Source organism: Nyctibius grandis, chromosome 18 (genome assembly GCF_013368605.1).
Source record: "Nyctibius grandis isolate bNycGra1 chromosome 18, bNycGra1.pri, whole genome shotgun sequence".
NCBI lineage: Eukaryota > Metazoa > Chordata > Aves > Nyctibiiformes > Nyctibiidae > Nyctibius > Nyctibius grandis.
The window spans coordinates 1,573,633-1,586,733 of NC_090675.1; the positions used below are offsets into that span (position 1 = coordinate 1,573,633).

The window sequence follows — 13,101 nt, forward strand, 5'->3', positions numbered from 1 at the left end:
GGGGCCGGGGTCGGGCGGAGCGTGTGCGGGGCGCCGAGCGGCGGCGATGGCGGAGCCGCTGTGGCGGACCCCGCCGGGCCGGCTGGCCCCGCCGCACGTCTACCGCATGGCGGGGGTGCTGGGGGCCGAGCTGCGCCGCCTCGCCGGCCGCTTCGGGCCCGAGGCCGTGGCCGGGCTGGTGCCGCCCGTCGTGCGGCTGCTGGAGCTGCTGGAGGCGCTGGTGGCCCCGGCGGGAGCCGAGGGGGAGGCGGCGGCGGCCCCGGCGGCCGGGCGGCAGGAGGCGGAGGTGAGCGGGGCGGGGGGCTCGGGCCGCCCTTCTTCCGTCGGGGCTCACCTCTGCGGGGGCGCTGACCCGCATTTGTCCTCGCGGGAGTCCCCGTGGGGACAGCCCTGACCCGGCTGTCCCCGTTCCCCGGGGGTGGCTCCGACCCGGCTGTCCCCGTTCCCCGGGGGTGGCTCCGACCCGGCTGTCCCCATCCCTGGGGGTGGCTCTGACCCGGCTGTCCCCGTTCCCCTGGGATGGCTCTGACCCGGCTGTCCCCCTCCCCTCGGGGGTGGCTCTGACCCGGCTGTCCCCGTCCCCCAGGACCCGGAGCAGAGGCTGTGGGAGGCCGAGCGCCGGGAGCGAGCCCTGCACGGCCGCCTGGCCCGCCTGGAGGAGCAGAACCGGCAGCTCCTGGGGCAGCTTGCGGAGAGCCAGTCCCAGGAAGGTGGGTGTCCCGGTGGGTGTCCTAGTGGGTTCGGGGTCCCCTACCACCGTGGGGTGTTCCCATGGGGGACAGCGGGCTGGGCGCAGGTCCGAACCCACTCTCCGTGCTGCCCAGCCCTGCAGAGCTGTCCTACCGGGGAGCACGAGCGTTATCTTGTTCTGCAAACCACAGGGACCCCAAACCCCCAGAGCACCCCCAAAGCCCCCAGGAGTGGTGGGGGCAGACACAGGGTGCGGGCTGCCGTTGCAGCCTAAAGCTCAACTCCCTTCCTTCCACTGTTCCTACTCTACTGTCTACTGGGAACGATGGTAGAACGATGCTTTGCAGAAGCATCAAGAAACTCCCTAGTGTTGTAGCGCTGGGGCAGTCCTTGGGTCCCGGGGGCGGCTCACGCCTGTCCCCCCCGTGTCTGGGCTCAGACAGCACGGCGCGCAAGGAGCGGGAGGTGATGCTGCGGCTGAAGGAGGTGGTGGACAAGCAGAGGGATGAGCTTCGTGCCCAAGCCCATGAGATCGTCTGCAAGAGCCGAGACACGGAGGCGGTGAGCGTGTGGGAGCTCGCGGGTGTGGTGTGTGAAGGGCCTGGGGACCTGCTTTCATGTCACCTCCCCCTGGGGCTGTCGCGGCTGGTGAGCCTGCTGGGGCAGATGCCTTTCCCATGGCTCTGCATGTGCTCGTGTCCCTGGGGGGGGGCCCAGAGCTGCTGCTGTCCCTCACTCCCACCTGCCCCGGGCCCTCCAGCTGCAGGAGCAACTGCAGCGCTTCATGGCCATGAACGAGGAGCTGCGGCACAAGGTGGCCGTGGTGCAGGCTCAGCTCAAGAGCGCGCTGGAGAAGAAGTCAGACCTGGAGGCCGCGATGCTGCAAACCCAGAGGGAAACGAGCAGGAGGAGCAGGACAGCCTCTGAGACCCAGCGGGCAAAGCCCAGCCTGGTGAGTCCAAGCCCGTGGCCCCACTGCTATAGGGCGTCACTAACGCTGACCCGACCTTCCCATCCCTGTGTGGGGCTCCTGGCATGCCCAGACCCACCGGCTGCCAGCAGGACGTGGCCACTGGAGTGACCCCACTGCTGAAAACTGAAAATTGGTAGGGATGGAGGCAGGAGTGGTGGGGGGGAGGTGATGGGAGGAAAAGCTGGGTCAGACTCAGAGGATGAGGAGGGTTTGCCCCGTGTGGTGATGGGCTGAGCTGGGGAGCCACTGTGGTCCATGGAGGGCTGCAGCGGCTCCGGACTAGCAAACTTATTCCTGAGACTTCTTCATCTCAGCCTGCACGTGGCACCCAGCCTTTGGGTGGGGGCTTCGGGGTCTCCGCTTGCCCGCTGACTCTCCGTCCCCCCAGGAAAGAGCGTCGTCGCCTGCGGAGGAGCCGCAGCACCAGGACGCGGGGGCGGGCAGGAGCCCTGCTCACTGCTGCTTCTCCAAGGAAGAGCTGCAGCAGATCCTGCAAGAGCGGAACGAGCTCAAGACCAACCTGTTCCTGGTGCAGGAGGAGCTGGCCTATTACCAGCGGTGAGACCTGCCGCAGCGGCATGGGACAGCGAGACGGGTCCCTCCTGTCCCTGCAGCCACCCACGGCCCATCAGAGGCTGCTCGTGGCGCGGTCGGGGCGGGTTTCTTTGCAGGCTTTCAGTTAACCATCTGGCTGCTTCTTGCCAGGGAGCTGCTGAACGAAGAGAGAGTTCCCAGCTTCTTCTTGGATGCCATGAAGTCAACTATCAAAAGACAGAGGAAAAAAATCAGAGCCAAAATGCTGGGAACGGCGGAGGAGTCAGCGAGCAGGTGAGTCCTGCTCGGCGGGCGGGGGACGGGGAGCTCCCGTGCAGGGGCTCCGGTGTTCCCACAGTCCCCCAGGCCAGGAGCTGCCGCCTCCTCCCAGAGATCAAAGGTTTCTTGTCTGCAGTGGTTGTCTTGCTCTGGCTGAGCCCTGGGAGCGCCGCAGGGGCTCTGCTGCCACTCACGTGTCCCTGTCGCCGGTCACACGTGGCCACAGATGCCACTCATCCCTGCGTGGATGTGGCAAAAGGGAGGCGAGGTGGTGGCACTGGGACCACGGGCGGAGGCAGGCTGGTCCCTGCGCTGTGCGGTTGGAGGCTGTCCAGCGGAGAGCCGTTGAAGCTGGCAGTAGGGATGTTCCTTGGAGGCTCTGCAAGACGTTCGCGGGCAGCGTTGGCTCCAACAGACTTGTCACGATGGGGAGGGGAGGACCCTGCCGGGCACCGGCCGCGACTCTGCGCGTCTGCTGGCAGCGGGGGGCAAAGCCTGCGCTGCTGCTGCCGTGTGGCTCTTGGATCTCACGGGCTTTTGGGGGCTTTAATAAAGGTCTGAAGGGGGCTGAGCTCTTCTGTGCTACCCAAACCTGCTGCTTGCTTGTGTCGGGGTCTCTGCTGGCAGCTGGGGGTCTGGGGGTGTTGGGTCGTGCCTGCTCGCCTCCCTGCCTGGCGAGGATATGCTGCCCTGCGGTCACCTCTCATGTGTCACCCTGCGAGTCCTGGCTGCCACCCGCCTCGGCCCCGAGCCATGACCGGCGGGGCCAGTTGTCAGGCTGCTCCCCTGGAGAAGCGTGTGCTCGCTGCGTGGGGCGAGACGCCTAAAGACCTCACTGCTGCGGCAGCCGGGGACACGCCGTCCGCTGGCCAAGCGCCGGGGGTGTGAAGCCGGTGTCTGCAGAACGCTGTGGCTTTGGACCACCGAGCCGGGGCTGGCCTTGCCATGAAATGCGGCCGTGTCTGGGACACGAGCATCGCGGCGATTCGTGGGGCCAGCAGCTCCGGTCCGTGTGCCCCTGGCTCTGTGAGGGACACTGCTGGGCTCGGGGGGCAGCCCGGGGTGGCTCTGGCCCTCGGTCCTGGCGAGCCTGGGGCTCAGCGCAGGTTTGTCCTTGCTCCTTTGTGCTGCAGCGATGAAGACGAGGGCTCCTGGCTCCCAGCTCGTGGCGCGGACTGTGTGGATGCTCAGCCTCCCGACTCCAACATCAGGAGCTTGTAAGTTCACTCCCGTGCTCTGGTGCTTACGGGGACGGGGGGGCTGTGCCCGTGGGGAGGCGGTTTGGGGCTCGGCTGGGGAGCCAGTGCCCGCTGAGCTTGGTGCCCTTCCCCGGGTACGACAGGGATGGAGCTGGGCTGCCTGGCATACAGCTGGCAGGGGGGTCGCTTGGTTCAGGGGGGATCTGCCTTGTCCGGGGCAGGGGCAGGGGCAGGACAAGCCTTGCTGCTGCCCCCGGGGTGCCACATGCTCCCAGGGGCTCGCAGCCAGGCTGTGTCCCACCACCAGTGAGCGCAGAGGGAGGTTGGGATCCCGCGGCGTCCCCGGGAAGGCTCTTCTCCCCCACAACCGTTATCTGCTCTCTCTGCAGCTTCGGACTGTGGTATCAGGGCAGCAGCAAAGACCCCCCCACATCCAGCTGCTCCGGAGCCTGGGAAATCATCGACTCGCTGGACACGCCGCTGGAGCCCGAGGGGAAGAGCGAGGGGGTGGCCGGTGCCCCGGACAGAGCCATGCCACCCCTCTGACCCCGCCGGAGCCGGAGCTGGGTCGCCCTCATACCACCGCTGCCTGGCTCCTTTTCTCCCGCTGTCTTCGGGAGCAGCACGGCAGCCCTGGGCGCTTCCCCGTGCCGTGGTGACGGCGAAGCCGCAGCGTGGGCAGCCGTCCTCCGACCCCGCTGGGACGCTCGGCCGTAGGCTGCCAGCCTGGCACGGGACAGCTCGGCACCCCCAGGCACCTCTGCCCCTTGGCCACCCTTCTGTTGTGCCCGTGGCTTAACTAGGGGGGTGTCCTGCACAGTTATGCCCCTGCTCCCCAATCGCCCTGTGCTGCCCAGTGCGGCGGGGGGGCTGCTCCTGCTGCACCCCAAAGGGCTCTTCCTGGCTGCTGGTGGCTCTTCCCGGCTGCTGGTGGCTCTTCCTGCCAAGCCCAGGATCCCGTCACCGGCTCCTGCCCTGTGGGATTTCGCTTCACCCCTTTCCACTCATACCTCTCCCCCCGTCCCTGCAATGTGAAGGTCATGTTGGGGTGCCGGGGCCGGCCAGGCGCTGTCCCAGGGTCACCGTGGCTGGGAGGGGCTGAGCACGCTGCACCGGGTGTCCGGGGGCTCCCGTGCCGGGGAGCCGTCGGGGTCAGCACCGCGGGGGCCACTCCTGCACTCCTCAGGTGTGGGGTGAATCGGTTTTATACTGGGACCTTTTCCTGCTGCTACTGGGAACTCTTTAAGACTGGGATGATCCTCATGTTCACGGGGGTGAGTCGATCCCCTCGGGTCAGGTACTTTCTCGCTCTAGAACTGGAGTCAGAAATAAATCAGTCTCGTTTCTCCTCCGCGGTGCCCGCTGCGGCCTGTGCTCCCTCCTCACATGGGCAGGGCTGGGTGACGCTCCCGGGCTCCAGGCTCTGGTCACCAGCGCAGCCCTCGCTTTCCGTGTGCCGGTGCAAAGGGCTGTGCCAGACCCCGGAGCCCCATTGGGGGGGGGTCAGCTGCGATGGGCAGTGGGGTGCAGGGGCTGCAGCGCTGGGTGCGATGGAGTTAAGGCCTGTGTTGTGGGGGGAGCAGCGTCCTTCCAGCCCGGGGCCCCCCCGTCTGAGCCGGCCTTGGGTAGGAAAAAGGTGTTTCCTGTGCATCTGCTGACACAAAGCTCCTGGGGACACGGCGAGGTGGGCCGGCAGCCAGCAGCGGGGCGAAGGCCAGCCCGAGGCAGGCCGTGTCCCCATGGGGGACGTGGGGACCCCACTCCTCAGCCTCTGCCAGGGGTCGGCAGCGCCGTGGGGCAGATTACGGGGGGAGGCGGCGGATGCTTCATGCGGGTTGGGGGGACATTGGCTGAAACAGCTTTGGGGGCGATGGAGGATGGCACAGGGGGAGTGGGACGACCACGGGTGAGATGTTCAGGTGGGTGCCAACCCCTGCGTGGCCGGGCCGAGCCTCTCGCCACCCGTTTCTGCTACCAGGGTGGCAGCAAGGACCCAATATAGCCCGTGCGGCGGCATTCCCTGCCTCCCCCTCCCCGACGCCGGGATCGGGGCGCCTCCTCCCACGTTTCCTCAGGAAGAAACCCAAGGCTGGAGGGAGGAAGAGGCCGCACCACGAGACGGACGGGACAGACGGACGCTGGCGCGGGGCTGGGGAGCTGCTGGGACTCAGGCCCTGGTGCCCTGATGGGATGGGGAGCGCCCGGCCCATCCTCTGCCTCCAGCTGTGGCTGTGGGTGCAGAGCTCTGCCCAGGAGCTTGACCCCGATGGCAGGAACGTCTGCAGGTAGGTGCCACGGGGGTCCCCACTTGTGCCCCCCCATCTTCTGGGGCCTCCCAGCAGGTCACTGTCCATCTGTCCTTCTATGGCCGGAGGTCTACAGCCTGGCACTGTGTGGGTGCAGAGACTGGGGCGGTGCTGGGGAGCGAGACTGGGGCAGCCATGGGCACTTGGGGCAGCCATGGGCACTTGGGGCACCCAGACCCCTTCTTCGGGGGTTATTTCTCCTGCACCCTCAGCACACAGGGCAACGGGGGGATGCGGAGTGTGCCGGGTGGGCATAACAACACCCAAAGGGCTCCTGGAGGTGCCGTCCCCTCCGCTTCGCTGCCGCGTTGCCTCTCCCGTTGGCCTTGCCATCAATGGCGGCGCCTTCCGTTGCCTTCGCCTCGGTGCCTTTGCTCTGGGTCGCTGGCAAAGCCTCGAGCCGCTCCCAGAGCGCCGGGTACCCGGCACGGGCTCCGCAGCGGCAGAGCCGGGCAGTGCTGCCCCACCACCCAGCCCCACCGCCCAGCCCTGCTGCAGCCTCTTAAATTTCCTTCTATTTTGCTGGTTTCCTTCCGGAGCGATGCCCCCGGGGCCGCGCCGCTGCCCTGCCGCGAGCGCCCGCGGTCGCTTCGCCTGAGCCCAAGCTGTGAAGCCGCACGTGATTCTGTGCCGGCCCCGGTACCCCCCGCCCCGGCTGACGGACCCCCGGGTCTCTCCCGCAGGCTCCCCACCGGCCCCGCGTGCTGCCCCGGGTGGAGGCAGGAGGGACGGGAGTGCACGGCCGGTGAGTGATGGACGGCGATGGAGCACGACGCTGGGCCAGGCGGCTCCTCCGTGATGCTGGGTGCTGGGGGGGGGAAGCCCTACAGCTCTGCCCGAGCGGTGCCAGTGGGGTGCTGCACTGTGGGGACCCCCAAACGCCCACCGAGCAAGCTGCGAACGGTGCTGCGGCTCGGCCGGAGCAGTCAAGTGGGAAGCGGGGTGGTGGTGTCCCCAGGAGGGAGGTGGCTGGGTGGTGGGTGGCCCCGGGGGGGACCCGTTGCGTGCTGACCCTGGGGTTGTTTAGCCTGGAGAAGAGGGGGCTCAGAGGTGACCTTAGTGCAGTCTACAACTGCCTGAAGGGAGGTTGTAGCGCAGTGGGAGTCGGCCTCTTCTCCCAGGCAACTAGTGATAGGACAAGAGGACACAGCCTCAAGCTTCACCAGGGGAGGTTCAGGTTGGACATTAGGAAGCATTTCTTCTCAGCAAGGGTCATTAGACACTGGAAGGGGCTGCCCAGGGAGGTGGTGGAGTCACCATCTCTGGAGGGGTTTAAGCAAAGACTGGACATGGCACTTAGTGCCATGGTCTAGTTGACATGGTGGTGTCAGGGCAATGGTTGGACTCAATGATCCCAGAGGGCTCTTCCAACCTGATTGATTCTGTGATTCTGTGACATGCCTGCCCTGCCGCCGCCAGCCCTGTGCGAGGGGGAGGACGCCTGTGGGGCGGACGAGGTGTGCGTGAGACCCGGGCTTTGCCTCTGCAAACCCGGCTTCTTCGGAGCAGACTGCAGTTCCCGTGAGTGTTTCCCCTTTGCCATCCCTTTGCCAGCCCGGGTGCTCTGGGGGGCTGCCCCGTCACCCCCCCCCATCCTCGCCGTCTCCTTCCCTTCGCAGGCTGCCCCGAGCAGTACTGGGGCCCCGACTGCAAGCGGAGCTGCCCGTGCCACCCCAACGGGCGCTGCGACCCGGCAAGCGGGCGCTGCACCTGCGGCCCCAACCACTGGGGAGGGCTCTGCCAGTTCCCGTGCCAGTGCGGACCCCACGGCCGCTGTGACCCCCTCACGGGCGCCTGCCGCTGCGAGCCGGGCTGGTGGGCACCCACCTGCAAGAGGCAATGTCAGTGCAACCCCGCCAGCTCCCACTGCGACCCCCTCACCGGGCACTGCCGCTGCCTGCCGGGCTGGTGGGGCAGGAGGTGCAGCTTCAAATGCTCCTGCAACCTCTCGCCCTGCGCCCAGGAGACGGGCAAGTGCGAATGCAGGGCTGGGTTCTGGGGGCCGGCGTGCCAGCGGCGCTGCGACTGCCTGCACGGCTCCTGCAGCCCCCTCAGTGGCCACTGCAGCTGCAGCCCCGGCTACCAGGGCAGGAGCTGCGGGGAGCCCTGTCCGGCGGGGAGATACGGGTCTCAGTGCGTGCACAGGTGAGCTGGGGGCAGCGGGGGGGATCCTGTGGGTACGGTGGGGCCGCGGCCAGACCTCAGCGGGGAAAGTCATAGAATCACAGACTGGTTTGGGTTGGAAGGGACCTTAAAGATCGTCTAGTTCCAACCCCCTGCCACAGGCAGGGACACCTTCCACCAGACCAGGTTGCTCCAAGCCCCATCCAACCTGGCCTTGAACACTGCCAGGGAGGGGGCAGCCACAGCTTCTCTGGGCAACCTGGGCCAGTGTCTCACCAACCTCACAGCAAAGAATTTCTTCCTAAGATCTAAATCTAAATCATTGCGGTTGTGGCTGTCCCTTTGGCTGGGCAGGGAGAGCTGGTCGGGGGGGTTTGAGCAGCCCTGGCTGGATGCAGCAGCGGTGTCACCCCAGAAGAAACATCCCGCTAATGCCAGCAGAAAGCACTGGTGTCACCCCAAAATCTGGTCATCCTCGGATAAAGCAGCATCTCTCCCCGCTTGCCTCCTGCCCTGTCGCCACTACCGGGCATTTAGTGCTTCAGAGTGTTTCCCCGTGAGCCAAACTTGCTGCTGAAAGCCGGTGTGGGGTGAAACCTGTGTTTTGGGGGGGGCTGGGGGTGGGTGTCAGGACCTCACGGCCCCTCTGCCCGTGCAGCTGTGGGAGCTGCAAGCTCAGCCAGCCCTGCTCGCCCGTGGACGGCTTCTGCCTGGCCTGCGAGCCCGGCTGGAACGGGACCCTCTGCCAGGAGCCCTGCGCGCCCGGCTACCACGGCCAGGACTGCCTCCAGCCCTGTCCTCGCTGCCGGAGCGGGGATGTCTGCGACCCAGAGACCGGCTCCTGCCCGCGCTGCGAGCCCGGCTGGACGGGACCCAGGTACGCCGGGCTCGGGTGGGGGGTCCCCGCTCTGGGGCGCAGGGGGCTGATGCTTCACTCTCTTGTCTTGGCAGCTGCAACAGCTCCTGCCCCGCGGGCACCTTCGGCGACGGGTGCCAGCTCCTGTGCCCCGAGTGCGTCGCGGGGAGCTGTGACCCTGTGTCGGGAGCGTGCGTCTGCCAGGCGGGCTACTGGGGAGCCAGGTAACGCTGGGAGCGGGGCAGGGCCGGGGTCTGCTCCCCCCGGGGCATTGCCCTCCTCTCCTCTCTCTTCCAGCTGCAACAACACCTGCCCGGAGGGGTATTTTGGAGTGAACTGTTCCTTGCCCTGCCAGTGCTCCCGGGGCACCTGCCACCCCGTGCGGGGGGACTGCGTGTTGAGTAAGAGCAACCACAAATTTACTCCTCGGCGCTGGGCAAGGGACCGTAATGGAGGTGCTGGGAGGCGGCGACGCGGCCTGGTCCTGCCTGGTGCCTCCTGGCCCCGCTGCAGGTCCCCGGCTCCCGCGCTGTCCGTGTGGGGTGGCTCTACGGGCTCGGCAGCCACGGGACACACCGGACTCAACCCATCTTCTCTGCACAGGCCTTAAGGACCACGGGGCCCTCGCAGCTGCCATCCTCGTCCCTCTCCTGCTGCTGCTGCTCTGCATCGCCTGCTGTTGCTGTGGAGCTGGCCCAGCAGATGCTAGAGACAGGTACTTCTTTATATTTTCCAATCTTTGATGCAAAACCTCATCTCCCACATCCCTTCATGCCCATCTCCCCTGCGCAGGGCGGCCACGCCGGACGATGATGCTCTGGCCAGGATGAAGCACCACGTGCGGGGGGTGCTGGCCAACCTCAGCGCTATGATGCCCTGCTTTTCCCTGGGTGGCTACAAACTTCCCAAAGTCACAGGTAAACAAAAGCAGCACTGCCAAAAGCCCTTCCAGGCTGTCACCCCCCACCCCAGCCTCTCTGCACCATCACCCCTTTGGGGGGGAAAGCCTGCACCCCCCCTTGCCCCGCTGCACGTCTCAGGGCAGGCATTGCTCTCCCACCCCAGCCCTGAGCACCCCGGGGTGCCCGAGCTCACCTGGGTGTCTTTTCCTCCCCAGTTTCCCACCACGACACAGAAATCCCCTTCAACCCCAGCTTCATCGAGCCACCATCGGCCGCATGGGTCTCAGACAGCTCCTTCTCCTCCTTCGACACCGACAACGAGGGACCCGAGTACTCCGTCCCTCCCAGAGAAGGTGATGTCCATGGCTGCTCCTCCTCTTCCCAGCTGCCCACAGCCCTTCTGGGCTGCCCGGGGTCAGTCCTGCCCCATTACCAACCCTGGGCGTCCCAGGGACGGGTGCTGGGCGCAGGCAGCAATTATTGTCATACCCTCGTTTTCCTGCCTGCAAGGACACCCCGGGGCCATGCTTGGTCTCGTGTGATGGGACTTGCCCGGTGTGGGCAGCCCCATTTCACAACCTCCTCTTGGGAAAACGCTCCCAGGGACAATCCCATTGCATCAGCCCCTGTCCTGGTGTCCCTGAGCGTGTCCCTGAGCAGGGGGGTAGCTCCGGCAGCCCTAACCCTTGTCCCCTTCTCCCGCAGGCATCCCGCTGCTGGGGGGGGCTGAGCTGCAGGACGGGGCATCCCCCCTCGGTGAGGAGCTCCCGGACCCCTCCGCCTTCGACTCCGAGGACGTCTCGCAGCCCTTCGCCATCCCGCGCACCTCCAGCATCGCCAAGGCCAAGCGGCCCTCCGTGTCCTTCGCCGAGGGGACGAAATTCGGGGCGGCGGAGACCCCCAGCCCTGGGAGGAAGCCCAAGACCCCATGGGGCCCATCCAAGCTGTCCCCACCACTGGGGGACACGGCAGCTGAGCCCCCCACCGAACGGCCAGCCAGCGATTGCTACGAGAGCCCCGAGCCCCTCAGCAAGGGGGAGGAAAGCCACCGGCCATCGCCCCGGGCCACCCCGGGGGGACGCCGGCGGGTGGTCTCCAGCACCAGGCACGTGGCCCAAAGAGTGGAGGCTCTTGAAGCGGCTGCAAAATCCGGCAGCTGGGAGGCGAAGGGGAAGGAGCCCAGTGTCACCACCATCTACATGATGGTGGGAACGGCTGGGCAGGAGCCCAAGGCGGAGGGGGGTGGTGAGGGACCGGTCCAGGCCGTGCTCAAGCGTCTGGGCAGCTTGCAGAGGGGCAAGTGGGCTGCGAAGGAGGAGCCCAAGGTGAGGAGGAGCGTCGAGGCCATCCAGAAACCGCCCCGGCGGGCCCTGGCGCAGTGCAGAGACTCGGTGAATAGCTGCAAGCAGAGGGAGAGCATCCCAGGGGCTCCCGCCGAGCCATCCCCGGGCAAGCACCAGCATCTCCCTGGGAAGAGACAGTCCTTTCCTCTCGCATCTCCCTCGCTGAAAAGCACCGAGGCGCGGGATGGGGCCAGCGATGCTGTAGGTGCCACGGAGAGGGGCAAAAGCCCCGAGTTAGTCCTCAGCCTCGAAACGAAGGGACAGGCTGCCCCGGAGGAAGAGCCAAAATACGAGAACGTGGTCAGCGGCAGCACCGATTTGCCCCCCGGCCCCGCCAAGGAGCCACCGGCCACCCCTGCGGCCACCTGAGCCACCACGGCCTGGGCTGGGGCAGCGGGAGCCCAGGAGGCCCCTCCGGCCCCAGCGTGGAGGGAGCCGAGGTCCCCCTCCGAGCTGTGAACTGGGGAAGCATCGAGCCTTCCCACTGACCCCCCTTTCCTCCGCGCCGCATTGCTGGTGCAGCCCCTCGCTGGCCAGCACCGGGTGATGCTGAGAGCCGCAGCGGTGGCAGCCCCAGGGCGCTGCGGTGCTTCAGGGCTGTTATCCGCTCCCCCTGCCCTGTGTGCCCCGTGTTGTGTCTGCCGCAGCCCGGAGGGACAGCGATGCTCTGGACACAGCGGTGGCACCTTCTAGTCCCTGTCAGCGTTGGGCTTGGGGACACGTAAACGGGAGCGGGGCTGCTGGGGGCTCAGCTGGGAAACACATGGGCAAAAACCAGTTTCACCCCATCAGCTTTCCCCTTTCCCTGTCCCAGCTCCGGTAATGCTGCTCGGAGCCTCTTGCTGTAAAGGTGCTTCTCGCTGGAGGGGATTATTGTGCGGAGCTGGGCTGGGGACAGATGATGGGCGGTCACAAGCGGCTTCAGCGCAAATTCATTTTAGCTGCTTATCTCTAAGGGTATCTGGGGCTGCAGGGGTTTATCTGGGCGGCTCCGGCTTCCGTGGCGGGCTCTGGCTGCCTTCGTCTCTGTGTACCCGCGTGGCATGTGGCAAGGCTCATGGCACGGCACGGGGTTTATCGACGGCCTTTTAAACTCCATGTGAAACCACGCTGCGATTGTGCAAGAGCGAACGTGGCAGCCGGGCCGTGACCATCAACCCCTGCACCCGGCGCTGCGCTGGCCCTGATAAGGGCAGGAGCTGCTCGGGAAAGGGCATTTCTGCGGGCGCCCCGAGCTCCTGCCACCTCCCACACCTCGCTCCTGCCACGGCACCGTGGGACGGGCACGAGGGCTCTGCCAGCCATGCCAGGTGGTTGAGACGCCAAAGAGGATTTGCAGCGTGAACTGGTTTTAGAAGTATCTAAGCGGTTTCTTGTATATTTTTTTCAAGTTATATTTTTTACAAGTTTCATGTATATTTTTTTTGCTGTTATTTCACATGGCACGAAAGCCTCTGAATGAAAATTAAATATTACTCAAGCCAGGAGTTGGGTTTCCCAGCCGCCCTCTGAATCAAAGACACGGCCAGAAATATTCTCCAAAGTGGGGAAACTGCCGGCAGCCTTCGGCTTTTGGTTTTTTTTTTTTTCATTTTCTGGTTCTCTTGAAGTAATTCTGGACTCTCACTTACGGAGCTGAGCCCAGAGGGGCTGCGACCAGCTGGAGCACCCACGTTGCAGGCTGCATCTCTCGTCACGCACAGGGCTCCGTGTGAATCCTGCCTCTGCTCCGGCACTGCTGAGTTGTTTGGGGTTCGGGGTGTTCCGGAGAACAGAGCAGGGTTTGTTTTTTCCCTTTTGCCTTTTGTGAGCGCTTCTGCGCAGCGCAAGGCACCGAATCCCCACGGTCCCACGTGGGGGAGGCTTCCAGCTTTGCCGTCAGCGTGCAGCGGTTC

At 66.0% G+C, this 13,101-nt stretch overlaps 2 protein-coding genes across 5 annotated transcripts; both read left to right on the plus strand.

Annotated features, from left to right (window-relative positions):
- The first annotated feature begins 45 nt into the window (after positions 1-45).
- Positions 46-5,031, plus strand: RILP (Rab interacting lysosomal protein). Of its 4 annotated transcripts, none has more exons than XM_068415657.1 (8): positions 46-286; positions 587-722; positions 1,130-1,251; positions 1,451-1,642; positions 2,052-2,221; positions 2,369-2,491; positions 3,610-3,693; positions 4,065-5,031. In XM_068415657.1, the coding sequence occupies exons 1-8, from the start codon at positions 47-49 to the stop codon at positions 4,219-4,221; spliced, it is 1,224 nt and encodes a 407-aa protein (XP_068271758.1). In that variant the 5' UTR covers position 46; the 3' UTR covers positions 4,222-5,031. The 4 variants fall into 4 exon arrangements, with proteins under 4 accessions (XP_068271758.1, XP_068271759.1, XP_068271756.1 ...); XM_068415658.1 differs by having other exon boundaries at positions 587-710; XM_068415655.1 differs by lacking the exons at positions 3,610-3,693; positions 4,065-5,031 and adding an exon at positions 2,613-3,584.
- Positions 5,032-5,742: 711 nt separating this feature from the next.
- SCARF1 (scavenger receptor class F member 1) lies at positions 5,743-12,693 on the plus strand. The gene is made up of 11 exons (XM_068415899.1): positions 5,743-5,960; positions 6,665-6,726; positions 7,401-7,502; positions 7,601-8,126; positions 8,764-8,982; positions 9,057-9,185; positions 9,259-9,362; positions 9,565-9,676; positions 9,754-9,878; positions 10,079-10,216; positions 10,569-12,693. The coding sequence occupies exons 1-11, from the start codon at positions 5,866-5,868 to the stop codon at positions 11,573-11,575; spliced, it is 2,619 nt and encodes an 872-aa protein (XP_068272000.1). The 5' UTR covers positions 5,743-5,865; the 3' UTR covers positions 11,576-12,693.
- The last annotated feature ends 408 nt before the right edge of the window (positions 12,694-13,101 follow it).